Source organism: Rana temporaria, chromosome 8, assembly GCF_905171775.1.
Source record: "Rana temporaria chromosome 8, aRanTem1.1, whole genome shotgun sequence".
In the NCBI taxonomy this organism is placed as follows: Eukaryota; Metazoa; Chordata; class Amphibia; order Anura; family Ranidae; genus Rana; species Rana temporaria.
This window is the reverse complement of record NC_053496.1, coordinates 180,969,637-180,985,010: the sequence shown is the minus strand read 5'-3', so window position 1 is coordinate 180,985,010 and position 15,374 is coordinate 180,969,637. Positions and strand designations below refer to the sequence as shown.

The following is a 15,374-nucleotide window of genomic DNA, read 5'->3' as shown; positions in this document are numbered from 1 at the left end:
AATAATTTATATTGTTACCTTTATTCACTAAACTCTTTATACTGAATAGGAATTATTAGATCATGCTCTTTTCCCGGCTCCACTTAGGGTTGCCACGTGTCCGTGTTTTAAATCACGTGTCCGGGTTTCATGAGGACGGAAACCCGAACACATTATTTAGACCGGGCTATGGCTTCCCAAGTAACCAAGATAGTCACACACAAATCTGTTGCCGTCTGGGAGCTGCGGGCGGCTGTCTGGGCGCAGGTTTGGCATCACTGGGGGGCAGGGTGATGATGTCATCAAGAGCAATTTGACCACAACCACTGTTCGCTCCAGGCACGCTTTGCGCACCGCATTACTACACTCCTTGGGGAACCAAAGGTATACCCGGGCCACTAAAGTTTTCGGGTTTGGCTTGAAGAAAAGGTGGCAACCCTAGCTTCACTTGAAATATGGTTGTAATAGAATGCTTTATTTCACTTCATCCTAATTTGCGAAATCCGAATAAAAATAAACACATCCATTACTTGTTTACAGCAATTGGTGCATAGATTAAAACTGAGCTGAGATCGTAACGTGAGAGGAGATCACACTATTACGGATGAGCAAAGCCCGCAGTTCCTCCATTTTCCACAGGGAGTGCTCTCTCAGACAGGAAGCAATGTAAAGCGCAGACAGGAAGTGATGTCGGGTATAAACAGGAAGTTCCGGGTTAGAGGTGAGTCGGGAGGGAGTAGAGAGGAGACATTGCTGGAACTGGCAGCAGAGAAGGTAATAAGATCTTATTTTATATTTACACCCAGTAACCCCCGTCATGTCCGTCCTCTTCCTCCATAGTCACTGTGATGTCTTTTATCTCCAGCAAGTGCTGCTACACACGTTTATAGTATATGGATGTAGGCTATAATGTTCTAGAGCTGACATATACCGCAGTGCTGTACAGAGAACACTGAGCCAGTCATATCAGTCTCTGTACCAGAGGAGCTTATACTCTAATGTCCCCTCCCCCACAGTCACACACTATTATTATTATACATTTATATAGCTCTGACATATACTGCAGTGCTGTACAGAGAACACTGAGTTCAGATTCATCATCTGAACGTTCTGTATTATTCGCTTCAAACTGAACCCAGGTATGTTTGGCTCTTCAATAACAACCAATCACCATGGTGTGAGGGAAAATGAGCTGAAAAACAAATTTATAAGGGCGGAACAGATTAATGGAGTCAACGGAAAGAGAGATTCTCCCTGGAGATCATCTACTTGCTGAATGGAGAGGTAAGGAGGATTCTGGGAGGTCACATGACATCACTCTTATCTCTATTAATAAAACACAGACCTGACCGGAGAGGTGAGGAGGATTCTGGGAGGTCACATGACATCACTCTTATCTCTATTAATAAAACACAGACCTGACCGGAGAGGTGAGGAGGATTCTGGGAGGTCACATGACATCACTCTTATCTCTATTAATAAAACACAGACCTGACCGGAGAGGTGAGGAGGATTATGGGAGGTCACATGACATCACTCTTATCTCTATTAATAAAACACAGACCTGACCGGAGAGGTGAGGAGGATTCTGGGAGGTCACATGACATCACTCTTATCTCTATTAATAATACACAGACCTGACCGGAGAGGTGAGGAGGATTCTGGGAGGTCACATGACATCACTCTTATCTCTATTAATAAAACACAGACCTGACCGGAGAGGTGAGGAGGATTCTGGGAATATATAAATTGATTATAATGATTTATTTTACACAGGATTATTAAGTGGTGAAGAAAATATCTGGTAAGCAGCCATCCTTTAGTCTACCCAACATCTCATTGCCCCCACATTACTTTCTTACACTGGAGACAAAAAATTACCAAAAGATTCTACAGTCACCAACAAGATCACTGAACTGCTGAAGAGTGGGAGTATTTAGAAGGACACAAGGATCTCTACAAGGACGTCATGATGGAGAATCAGCCGCCCCTCACATCACCGGGTAAGAGGAGACTTTATTGTAAAGGAGAGAGCAGTACGGAGGCTCCACCTAGATCCCCCATCATCTGATAAACACATAGAAACAATGTATTCAGTCAGTGTGTGTGTTTCCTACAGATGGATCCAGTAATGGGAACCCACCAGAGAGATGTCCCCGTCCTCTGTATTCCCGGGATTCCACACAGGAAGGTCACACCATCCCCCACCATCATCAGGTAGATGAAACAGTTGTTACATTGGGGTCTGTGTGCTAGCTGGTTTGTGAAAATTAATTTTTGTTCTTTTACTGTTATTTTCAGACTGGAGACCTGCAGAATTTAAATATTCTTGTTAAAGAAGAGATAAAAGAGGAGGATGATGAGGGTGGGGCGATGGAGGAGTTTGGAAAGGTAGACAAAGGTGACCCGATGGAGCCACCCAATAATACAAACCCACCAGAGAGATGTTCCCGTCCTCTGTGTTCCCGGAATTCCACACAGGAAGGTCACACCATCCCCCACCATCATCAGGTAGAAAGATAAAGAGAAACCTTAACATTTTATGAAATTTGTTTTTCTTTTTTTTATGCGGTCATTGATGTTATTTTGTGCGATATTAGGGGGAAGACCTGATTGATATTAAAGTTAAAGCAGAAGAAGAAGAAGAAGAGACATATGAGATGGGTGATCAGTCCATGGAAGAGGGTGACTTGATGGTGCCAAATAAGGAGGAGAAATCTTTTAATGCCATAATAAGGGATCAGCCGCCCCTCACATCACCGGGTAAGAGGAGACTTTATTGTAAAGGAGAGAGCAGTACGGAGGGTCCACCTAGATCCCCCATCATCTGATAAACACATAGAAACAATGTATTCAGTCAGTGTGTGTGTTTCCTACAGATGGATCCAGTAATGGGAACCCACCAGAGAAATGTCCCCGTCCTCTGTATTCCCGGGATTCCACACAGGAAGGTCACACCATCCCCCACCATCATCAGGTAGGTGGAGTTGGGCATGAAGAACTTGACACATCTTATTTTTTATTAAATCTGTTTTTCATGTATTGACAGATGTTTTGTGGTTTTAGTGTGAAGAACTAAAAAATGAAGTTAAAAAAGAAGAAGAAGAGACATGCGTGATTGGTGATCAACATCTAGCGGAGGAGGTTGGGATAATGGTGACTATTAAAGAGGAGGAATCTTCCCTAGAAATAGGTTCAGGTGAGTGATAAACACTACAGGAATTTAATTTCTGTAAATACTTTCATAGTCAAAAAAAATGATTCTCCATCAGTTACGATAAGTCTGGATTATAATATGGTACACCAGCACTGTAGATACTTTACAACTGGGCACTGACTGGCAACATGGGCACTGACTGGCAAAAATGTGTAAATAAACAAGTGATGTCCAGCAATGCCATCAGTGCCACCCCTCAGTGTTCATCAGTGCCACCTCTCAGTGCCCATTCATGCCCAGTGCCCACCTATCAGTGTCCATCTGTGCCACCCATAAGTACCCATCAGTGCCACCCATAAGTACCCATCAGTGCCGCCTATCAGTGACCATCAGTGCCACCCCATCGGTGCCCATCAGTGCCGCCATATCAGTGCCCGTAATTGAAGAAGAAAACTTATTTACAAAAATAATTAACAGAAAAAAATAAAAACTCAATTTTTTCCAAAATTTTCTGTCTTTTTTTTAGTTGTTGCCCAAAAAATTAAAATCGCAGAGGTGATCAAATACCACCAAAAGAAAGCTCTATTTGTGGGAACAAAATTATAAAAAAATTATTTGGGTACAGTGTAGCATGACGGGCGCAATTGTCATTCAAAGTGCGACAGCACTGAAAGCTGAAAATTGGCCTGGGCAGGAAGGTGCGTAAGTGCCCTGTATTGAAGTGGTTAACTATAAAATCATATTTTTGTTTCCTCAGATGAACATGATGTCCATCCCAACCAATTATCCATAAAATGTGAACAGAATCTGGATCTACATCACAAAGAACACACCGCAGAGTGTCTGTTTTCCTGTTCCGAGTGCAGGAAATGTTTTAGGTCAAGGAAAGACCTAGTGGAACATCGAAGATGCCACAGCGAAGAACAGATAGTCGACAGCAGCGAGATCCTCTATTCGTGTCCAGAGTGCCGGAAATCCTTTAAAAGACATTGCGAACTTCGTAAACACCAAAGAGCTCACGTGAAAAAGTGGCCTTGCTCCGAATGTGAGAAAACCTTCTTTACGAAACTCGAACTCAGTAACCACCAGAGAGTTCACACCGGCGGGGAGACCTTCTCGTGTTCCGAGTGCGGGAAATATTTCAAGTCAAAATCCCGACTCTATACGCACGATAAACAGTGCCACCGCGAGAAACAGACGTTGGGCTATTCGTGTTCCGAATGCGGGAGATGTTTTGGAAGGAACAGCGACCTTTGTACACATCGGAAATCTCACGTCGTGAAGTGGACCTGCTCGGAATGCGAGAAACCCTTCACGACGAAAAGGGACCTCGTCAGCCACCAGAGAACTCACACCGGTGAGGACTTTTCCTGTTCTCAGTGCGGAAAAAGTTTTGGAAGCAAGCACGGACTTACCGCACATCGAAAGGCTCACATGAGCAACTGGTCTTGCTCGGAGTGTGAGAAAACCTTCGTAACGCAATTACAACTCATCAAACACCAGATCGTTCACACCGGAGAGAAGCCCTTCTCCTGTTCCGAGTGCAGCAAAAGTTTCTTCTGTAAACAGAGCCTCAGGAATCACATGCTGATCACTCACGAGAAGCAGTTTTCCTGTCCGGAGTGCGGGAGATGTTTCCCTTACCGAAAGTCTCTTCTTGACCACCAAGCCACTCACATGGGCGACCCTCCTTACGCCTGTCCCAAGTGCGAGAAGTCATTTGATTCGAAGTCCGAATTCACCCTACACCAGGCGGTCCACGACGGCGCGACGTTCCCGTGCTCGGAGTGCGACAAATCGTTTCTTCGGAAGCCTCAACTCGTTATACACCAAAGGAACCACACCGGCGAGAAGCCGTTTGCTTGTCCCGAGTGCGGCAGAGGCTTCACCTACAAAGCCCTCCTCAGATCCCATTTGAAGACCCACACCGGCGAGCCTTTACTTTCCTGCCCAGACTGCGGGAAGAAAATACGGGGGAAAAAAAGTCTCGTCGTCCACCAGAGAATTCACACGGGCGAGCGTCCTTTCCCCTGCCTCGAGTGCGGCAAGTCCTTCAAGGCCAAGTTTACGCTCACCGCCCACAAAAAGATACACCTAGGAGAGAGGAGGTTTAATTGTTCAGAGTGCGGGAAATCCTTCTTGAGAAAACTGCAGCTTATAACGCACCAGCGGACCCACACCGGTGAGAGGCCGTTCCCGTGTTCCGTGTGCGGCAAAAGCTTCGCTCAAAAAGGGACCCTCGATTCCCATTTTAAACTCCATATCGGAGAGAAGACGTTTTCTTGTTCGGAGTGCGGGAAATCCTTCCTGAAAAAATCGCAACTTGTATCGCACGAGAGGAAACACACCGGCGAGAGGCCGTTCTTGTGTTCCGTGTGTGGGAAAAGTTTTACTCTAAAATGGAGCCTCCAAACCCATTATAAGCTCCACCCTGGAGAGAAGCCAATTTTATGATCCGAATGCGGGAAAGGTTTTTAAAAAAATTGGAAAATGTTAGGCACCGGAAAAGTCACATGGGTGAGCCTCCTTTTTCAAAGTGCGGGACACGTTTCATGCAAAAAGAGGTTTTAGTTAAACATCAGAAGGAACAAGGACACTGAAGGTGGAAAGAAACTGAAAATGTTTGTTCATAAAATATATTGGAGCCTTGCGTGATATAGATGAGGAGGACCCAAAGCATGCCCAAATGCTACAAGCACCAGACCAATGATGGAAGAGTCCAAAAAATGCTTTAGTTTTTCATACAATAGTCATATAGCCTCAAACGTGTTTTGGGGGCCACACTCCCTTCATCAGCAGTTTTTTTTTTTCCTCAGGCAATTGGTGCAGGTACTCCCCCTTTTTGAGTTACCCCTTGTCTTTGCCCCCTACCCACCTCTGAGCACCATCCCTTGGTTCCACCATCTTCCCATCTCTGAGCACCGGCCCTTGGTTCCACCATCTTCCCATCTCTGAGCACCGGCCCTTGGTTCCAACCCCTTCCCACCCCTGAGCACCGGCCCTTGGTTCATACACCTTCCCACCTCTGAGCACCAGCCCTTGGTTCTACCCCCTTCCCACCTCTGAGCACGGTCCTTTGGTTCCAGCCACTTCCCACCTCTGAGCACCGCTGATTTTGTGTTAGTAAAGGACGATTCGCGCTTTTCTGTCTATTACAGCGTGATGAAGGTGCTTACTCCATTACAAACGCTAGTTTTACCAGAATGAGCGCTCCCGTCTCATAACTTGCTTCTGAGCATGCGCTGATTTTTCACGTCGTTAAAGCCCACACACGACTATTTTTTACAACCCGAAAAACGACAACGTTAAAAACGTCGTTAAAAAATAGAGCATGTTCGAATTTTTTTTGGGATATTTTTTAGAACCCGAAAAATGCTCTGAAGCCCACACACAATCGTTTTTAATGACATAAAAAAAAATTTTTTTACAACCCGAAAAATGGTTGTGTGTGTACGCGACATAAGTGCGGTATTATCTATTTCTATCATGTCCAGCCATATGCCAAGGAACTGACCTGGTGATGGGCAATATGTGTGTTTCGGAGTACCAGAAACCTATAAAAACCACAGCTTGACTTCAAATCTCCGTAACCATACAAAACATGGCTATGTAATAGAAGATTCTACAACCATTGGAAGAGTCTTTATTGTTTTACTGTATAAACAGGATATTAATAAAGTCGCTATTGTTATACATTCTAGTTTTAGTTGTTTTTGAAGAATCCAGCTCTACCCCATCAGCAGAGTGACCAACATCCATGGCTGAACCTCCCATCACATAAATGTTATCAGATGACTTTGACTTGGCCACCAACTATGGCTGAACCTCCCACCACATAAATGTTATCAGATGACTTTGACTTGACCAACATCCATGGCTGAACCTCCCACCACATAAATGTTAACAGATGACTTTGAATTAACCACCATCCATAGCTGATCCTGCCATCACATAAATGTTATTAGATGACTTTGACTTGACCGCCATATATAGCAGAACCTCCCACCACATAAATGTTATCAGATGACTTTGACTTGACCAACATCCTTAGCTGATCCTGCCATCACATAAATGTTATTAGATGACTTTGACTTGACCGCCATATATAGCAGAACCTCCTACCACATAAATGGTATCCGATGACTTTGGCTTGACCACCAACTATGGCAGAACCTCCCATCACATAAACGTTATCAGATTACTTTGATTTGACCACCATCCATGGCTAAACCTCCCATAGCATAAACGTTATCAGATGACTTTGAATTAACCACCATCCATGGCTGAACTTCTCACCACATAAATGTTATTAGATAACTTTGACTTGACCACCATATATAGCAGAACCTCCCACCACATAAATGTTATCAGATGACTTTGACTTGACCACCAACTATGGCTGAACCTCTCACCACATAAATGTCATCAGATGACTTTGACTTGAAAACCATCCATGGCTGAACCTCTCAGCTCTCACCACATAAATGTTATCAGATGACTTTGACTTGACCACCATATATGGCAGAACCCCCCACCACATAAATGTTATCAGATGACTTTGACTTTACCACCATCCATATCTGAACCTACCATCACATGAACGTTATCAGATGACTTTGACTTGACTATGTCCTCATAACACCTTAGCTGGTAATGTGCACCAAGTCCATTTAAAAAAATGTTTTAACCAGTTTTGGGGGACCTGCAATACCAAGTTGATATGTGGAGTGGACAAAGCAAGCTCTACTTCCATACCCTTGTTCTAAAAATACATTTAATACATGGTTCCCATATAGGGGACGTATTAGATATTAAATCGGCGATAATCAACCAATACAATGAAGGCAACTACTCGTGTTTCATACAATGTAATGATTCTTTATTAGCTATAGGGTAGCATACAGAAAGAACCACTAACGCGTTTCGACAGGAGCCTTACTTATAGCAACTCAATTAGTAAGAACTGCACTTGAGGGTCTAAAAAAAAAAATATTTGCGCAAGTCTGAAAAATACCTTGCCAGTAGAAGAAATGGGCACCATAGTTGCATCATGTGACAGATAGTTCCCCCTGCTGGCCTATATAAGGCTGCCTCTGTCTGACCCACATTGCTGGATTGTCTTTAGCTCCTGTGTTATACTTTCAAGTGATTCCTGTTGTGACCTCGGCTGGCCTCCTGACCTGCTCTGATCCCCTCTCCAGTGTTTGACCCCCGGCTTGGCTCACAGACTTTTCTTATCACTTACCTGTGATTAACCCTCGGCTGGCCTCACCACGGCCTCCAATCTGCTCTCCAGTCTTCCACCCTCTGCCAGGCTTTTACTAAGTGTCCAGAATACTCCTTGTCATCTTCTCAAAGTCTCCAAATGATCATCAGCTCAAGCCTTCTTATCCTGCTGGCAACCCGTGCTTCTTTAAGCCCTATACCCCCTGTACCACCTTCAGGGGTATACTGCGCTTACTGGGGCCTCTCTCAGCATCTCGGCCTCGGAAAAGGTACCTGACATATTGTCACCATTGGAAGATTTCCCCTCCATTCCTGATCTGGTGACAACCAAACATTTGAGACGTTCTTTCACTTTCAATGATAATGTTATATAGAGGCTAAATCTCCTTAAGGGGGGGGGCACAGACAACAATAAAAAACCTGACAAGGGTTCTAATCCCTCTCCACTCCATCCAAAGATACAAAAAAAAAAGTTTTGCTTTTAGTTATATTTAACCACTTAAGACCCGGACCAATATGCAGGTTAGGGACCTTGCCCCTTTTTGCGATTCGGCACTGCGTCGCTTTAACTGACAATTGTGCGGTCGTGCGACGTGGCTCCCAAACAAAATTGGCGTCCTTTTTATTCCCACAAATAGAGCTTTCTTTTGGTGGTATTTGATCACCTCTGCGGTTTTTATTTTTTGCGCTATAAACAAAAATAGAGCGACAATTTTGAAAAAAATGCAATATTTTTTACTTTTTGCTATAATAAATATCCCCAAAAAAGATATAAAAAAATGTTTCCTTCAGTTTAGGCCGATACGTATTCTTCTACCTATTTTTGGTAAAAAAAAAAACGCAATAAAGCGTTTAACGATTGGTTTGTGCAAAATGTATAACGTTTACAAAATATATAGTTTTTATGGCATTTTTATTAATAATTTTTTTTTTACTACTAATGGCGGCGATCCGCGATTTTTTTTTCGTGACTGCGACATAATGGCGGACACATCAGACAATTTTGACACATTTTTGGGACCATTGTCATTTTCACAGCAAAAAGTGCTATAAAAATGCACTGGTTACTGTGAAAATGACAATTGCCGTTTAGGAGTTAAACACTAGGGGGCGCTGTAGGGGTTAAGTGTGACCTCATATGTGTTTCTAACTGTAGGGGGGCGGGGCTGGACGTTTGATGTCATTGATCGTCTTTCCCTATATCAGGGAACAGACAATCAATGACACTGCCACTGTGAAGAATGGGGAAGGTGTGTTTACACACACTTCTCCCCGTTCTTCAGCTCCTGTGACCGATCGCGGGACACCGGCGGGGATCGGGGCCGCGGTCACGGAGCTACGGACCGGGTCGCGTGCGTGCGCGACCCACGGCTGGGCTCTTAAAGGCGACGTACATGTACGTGCCTGTGCCCAGCCGTGCCATTCTGCCGACGTAAATCGGCGTTAGGCGGTCCTTAAGTGGTTAAAGCCTTTATTCACTAAACTTTTTATACTGAAGATCAATTGCTAGTTTGCGCTCCTTACACGACTACACTTGAAACTATGGAAAATGCGGTCACAAGTTGTAATTTAATCATTTTGTTTACTTTGGTCCTAATTTTCTTTATCTGTACAGAAAAATGCCTCCAGATGTTAAACCTAAGCTGAGGAGAAATCACACATGGAGTTCCTTCATTCACCACAGGGAGTGCTCTCAGACAGGAAGTGAAGTCAGCTACAGACAGGAAGTGATGTCAAGTATAAACAGGAAGTTCCGGGTGTGAGCGATTCGGGAGGAAGTAGAGAGGAGACATTGCTGGAACTGGCAGCAGAGGAGGTAATAAGATATTATATTATATTTACACCCAGTAACCCTCCAGTCATGTCCGTCCTCTTCCTCCATAGTCACTGTGATGTCTTTTATCTCTAGCAGGCGATGAACACATATAATATGAACACGCATAATAATGTATAAATTATATCTAACATATACCGCAGTGCTGTACAGAGAACACGGAGCCAGTCACATCAGTCTCTATACCAGAGGAGCTTACACTCTAATGTCCCCTCCCCCACAGTCTAAATCTGTAGTAACCTTTAGTAGTGACATTACTACAGTTGATGTATCTGAATATTTAGAACAGTTTGGGATGAATTACGGGTTCAGTCTGAATTTAGCTTGTTTCAGTGAACAGCTAAACCAAATGGGCAGTCGACCAAGCTGAACCTTCAGCTGTAGAATTGTCACTATTCCTGCTAAAGATGAACGTTTCCCGCTCAGGCTGGTTGTTAGTGGGCAGACAGGTGCAATGGTCCTGACAACAAGGTTCTCCTTGGAGATCATCGGTCTGCTGACCGGAGAGGTGAGGAGGATTCTGGGAGGTCACATGACATCACTCTTATCTCTATTAATAAAACACAGACCTGACTGCAGAGGTGAGGAGGATTCTGGGAGGTCACATGACATCACTCTTATCTCTATTAATAAAACACAGACCTGACCGGAGAGGTGAGGAGGATTCTGGGAGGTCACATGACATCACTCTTATCTCTATTAATAAAACACAGACCTGACCGGAAAGGTGAGGAGGATTCTGGGATGGTGACTGTATCATTGTGTGTGTCAGGTTCCTATAAGGTGTCAGGAGGTCCCTGTCTATTTCTCCATGGAGGAGTGGGAGTATTTAGAAGGACACAAGGATCTCTACAAGGACGTCATGATGGACAATCAGCCGCCCCTCACATCACCGGGTAAGAGGAGACTTTATTGTAAAGGAGAGAGCAGTACGGAGGCTCCACCTAGATCCCCCATCATCTGATAAACACATAGAAACAATGTATTCAGTCAGTGTGTGTGTTTCCTACAGATGGATCCAGTAATGGGAACCCACCAGAGAGATGTCCCCGTCCACTGTATTCCCGGGATTCCACACAGGAAGATCACACCATCCCCCACCATCATCAGGTACATGATTAACATTTGGTAAACAATTGATACATTCGGGTCTGTGTGTCAGGCACAATGTTCTCTTTTGCTATTATCGTCAGATTGAGGACCTACAGAATGTAAATATTCTTGTTAAAGAAGAAATAAAAGAGGAGTATGATGAAGATAGTGCAACAGAGGAGTTTACAGAGGGAGATAAACATGTTAAGATGGAGCCACCCGATAATAGAAACCCACCAGAGAGATGCCCCCGTCCTCTGTATTCCCGGGATTCCACACAGGAAGGTCTCACCATCCCCCACCATCATCAGGTAGATGAAATAGAAAAGTAACCTTAACATTTTCTGAAACTAGATTATTTTTGTAGTGATTGGTGGTATTTTTGTCATATTGAGGGAACAGGGTGAAGACCCGATTGATATAAAAGTTGAGATTAAAGCAGAAGAAGAGACGTATGTGAGGGGTGATCAGTACATAGAGGATGATGAAATGAAGGTGCCAATTAAAGACGACAAATCTTTTCATGTCGTGATGGAGAATCAGCCGCCCCTCACATCACCGGGTAAGAGGAGACTTTATTGTAAAGGAGAGAGCAGTACGGAGGGTCCACCTAGATCCCCCATCATCTGATAAACACATAGAAACAATGTATTCAGTCAGTGTGTGTGTTTCCTACAGATGGATCCAGTAATGGGAACCCACCAGAGAGATGTCCCCGTCCTCTGTATTCCCAGGATTCCACACAGGAAGGTCACACCATCCCTCACCATCATCAGGTAGGTGGGATTGGGCATGAAGAACTTGACACATCTTGATTTTTAATAAATCAGTTTTCCTGTATTGACAGATGTTTTGTGGTTTTAGAGTGACATGAACGTTGAGGTTAAAAAGGAAGAAGAGACATATGTAAAGGGTGATCAACAGTTTACCAAAGATATTGAGATGGTTGTGATTAAAGAAGAGGAATCTTCCCTAGGTATTGGCACCGGTGAGTGATAGACACTACAGGAAGAAACTTAACTTTTTTTTCTACTACTGTAAATTATGTTTATAGTCAATATAAGATATAGTGAAAGTCTGCTGATTCTCCATTGGGCACAAAAAGCCTATAGATACACTTACAACTGGCATATCTTATTATATAGTAATGGTTTCTGCAAATGGGGCATAAAGTACTTTTGGCAGTTTCATCAGCACAAATAACATCCTTAAAACAAATAAGATTTAGAAATCTCCTTTGCATGAAAGGTCTATCTCCGTTTCTCAAAATAATATCATGTTCCCAACAAATGCGTTCAGTAAGGAAAAAAAATGAAGAGACTTAGAGGATGACCATAACAACATCATCAATGTATCTACTCCACAGCTAAATGTTCCCTATAAAGGGTCCATCTCCATTCCTCAATATGAGGTCATGTTCCCAACAAATGAGGAGAAGATACTGTACACCATATGAAAGGTCCATCTCCATTCCTCAATATGAGGTCATGATACCAACAAATGAGGAGGAGATACTGTACACCATATGAAAGGTCCATCTCCATTCCTCGATATAACGTCATGTTCCCAACAAATGAGGAGGGGATACTGTACACCATATGAAAGGTCCATCTCCATTCCTCAATATAACGTCATGTTCCCAACCAATGAGGAGGAGATACTGTACATCATATGAAAGGTCCATCTCCTTTCCTCAATATGACGTCATGTTCCCAACAAATGAGGAGGAGATACTGTACACCATATGAAAGGTCCATCTCCATTCCTCAATATAACGTCATGTTCCCAACCAATGAGGAGGAGATACTGTACATCATATGAAAGGTCCATCTCCTTTCCTCAATATAACGTCATGTTCCCAACAAATGAGGAGGAGATACTGTACACCATATGAAAGGTCCATCTCCATTCCTCAATATAACGCCATGTTCCCAACAAATGAATGGTCTATGTTAATGTCCTTCCTTTTTTGAACTAACAAACGTTACTCAAAGTGCACAACATAATATAATAAACATGCCGTAAACAGTTATAACATTTTTTTTTCCTTCAGATGAACATGATGTCCAGAACATTTCCGAGTTCCATCCCAACCCATCATCCCTTATTAATGAACAAAATCTGGATGTATATGAAAGGGAGAACACAGTGGAGTTTGTATTTTCCTGTTCCAAGTGCAGGAAATGTTTTAAGTCAAGAAAGGACCTAGTGGAACATCAAATATGCCACAGCAAAGAACAGATGGTTGACAGTGGAGAGCTTCCCTATTCATGTTCAGAGTGCCGGAAATCTTTTAGAAGACATTGCGAGCTTCGTTCACATCTAAGAGCTCACAGGAAAAAGAGGTCTTGCTCAGAATGTGAGAAAACCTTCTTCACCAAAAAGCAACTCTTTCGACACCAGAGAGTTCACACCGGTGGGGAGACCTTTCCATGCTCTGAGTGTGGCAAACGTTTCATGTTGAAATATCGACTTTTTAGACACGAACAATGCCACGAAGGAAAACAGGCCTTAGTTCACGGCGGCGAGCGGCCCTATTCGTGTTCCGAATGCGGAAAATCTTTTGGAAGAAAATGCGACCTTCATACGCATCAAAAATCTCACACGGAAAAGTGGTCCTGCTCCGAATGCGAGAAATCCTTCATAACAAAAAGGGAACTTGTGATACACCAGAGAACTCACACCGGTGAGAACTTTTCCTGTTCTCAGTGCGGGAAGTGTTTTGGAAACAAATACGGACTTAATGCACATCAGAAGGTCCACATGAAGAACTGGTCTTGCTCAGAATGTGATAGAACCTTCATAACGAAATTACAACTCGATAAACACCAAATCGTTCACACCGGCGAGAAGCCCTTTTCGTGTACCGAGTGCAGCAAGTGTTTCTTCTGTAAAGCAAGCCTCAAGAAACACATGAAGATCCACACTCACGAGAAGCAGTTTTCCTGTCCGGAGTGTGGGAAATGTTTCCTGTTTCGAAAATCTCTTCTTGTCCACCAGAGCACTCACATTGGCGAGCCTCCCTACTCGTGTCCAAAGTGCAAGAAGTCGTTTGATTCCAAATCTGAATTCGCACTACATCAGACGGCTCACACCGGGGCAAAGACCTATTCGTGCTCCGAGTGCGACCAATCGTTCCTCCGTAAATCGCAGCTTGTTATTCACCAGAGACACCATACCGGCGAGAAGCCGTTTGTTTGTCCCGAGTGCGGCAAAGGCTTTGCGTACAAAGCCCCCCTCAGATCCCATTTGAAGATCCACACTGGCGAGACGTTACTTTCCTGTCCGGAGTGCGGGAAAAAAGTGTGCGGGAGGAAATTTCTTCTCATCCACCAGAGAATTCACACGGGCGAGCGTCCTTTTTCGTGCCCCGAGTGCGACAAGTCCTTCAAGGCCAAGTTCCACCTCACTCTACACAAAAAGATACACATCGGAGAGAGGAAGTTCACTTGTTCGGAGTGCGAGAAATCCTTCTTGACGAAATCGCATCTTATGACGCACAAGAAGACTCACAGCGATGAAAGGCCCTTCTTGTGCTCCGTGTGCGGCAAAGGCTTTAAGCAAAAAGGGAACCTCGATACCCATCATAAGCTCCACGTTGGAGAGAAGCCGTTTTTATGTTCAGAGTGTGGGAAAGGTTTTAAACAGAACTCGGAACTTGTTAGGCACCAGAAGAGTCACATGAGCGAGCGTCCTTTTTCGTGTTCGGAGTGCGGGATGCGGTTCAAGCGGAAAGAGTTTCTAGTTAGACATCAGAGGGCGCAGGGACACTGAATTTGTTCTAAAAAAATTAAGTTTTTTTTCTAATGTCATTAAAAACGTGTGTGTGGGCTTCAGAGCATTTTTCGGGTTGTAAAAAATGTCATGTTCCCAACAAATGAGGAGGAGATACTGTACACCATATGAAAGGTCCATCTCCATTCCTCAATATAACGTCATGTTCCCAACAAATGAGGAGGAGATACTGTACACCATATGAAAGGTCCATCTCCATTCCTCAATATAACGTCATGTTCCCAACATTTGAGGTTAGGATACTGTACACTTGAAACATTGTTCTCTAATCTTCAATATAGCATTATGTTT

The 15,374-nt window shown here is 43.7% G+C and overlaps 2 protein-coding genes across 2 annotated transcripts; both read left to right on the top strand.

Moving 5' to 3' along the window:
• The first annotated feature begins 2,907 nt into the window (after positions 1-2,907).
• LOC120910043 (gastrula zinc finger protein XlCGF26.1-like) lies at positions 2,908-6,301 on the top strand. Its single transcript, XM_040321895.1, has 2 exons — positions 2,908-3,178; positions 3,894-6,301. The coding sequence occupies exons 1-2, from the start codon at positions 3,133-3,135 to the stop codon at positions 5,588-5,590; spliced, it is 1,743 nt and encodes a 580-aa protein (XP_040177829.1). The 5' UTR covers positions 2,908-3,132; the 3' UTR covers positions 5,591-6,301.
• A 4,969-nt stretch (positions 6,302-11,270) lies between these two features.
• Positions 11,271-15,133, top strand: LOC120910029 (oocyte zinc finger protein XlCOF6-like). The gene is made up of 3 exons (XM_040321876.1): positions 11,271-11,306; positions 12,153-12,276; positions 13,342-15,133. Exons 2-3 carry the CDS (start codon positions 12,159-12,161, stop codon positions 15,060-15,062), a joined length of 1,839 nt encoding a protein of 612 aa, XP_040177810.1. The 5' UTR covers positions 11,271-11,306; positions 12,153-12,158; the 3' UTR covers positions 15,063-15,133.
• Positions 15,134-15,374: the final 241 nt, after the last annotated feature.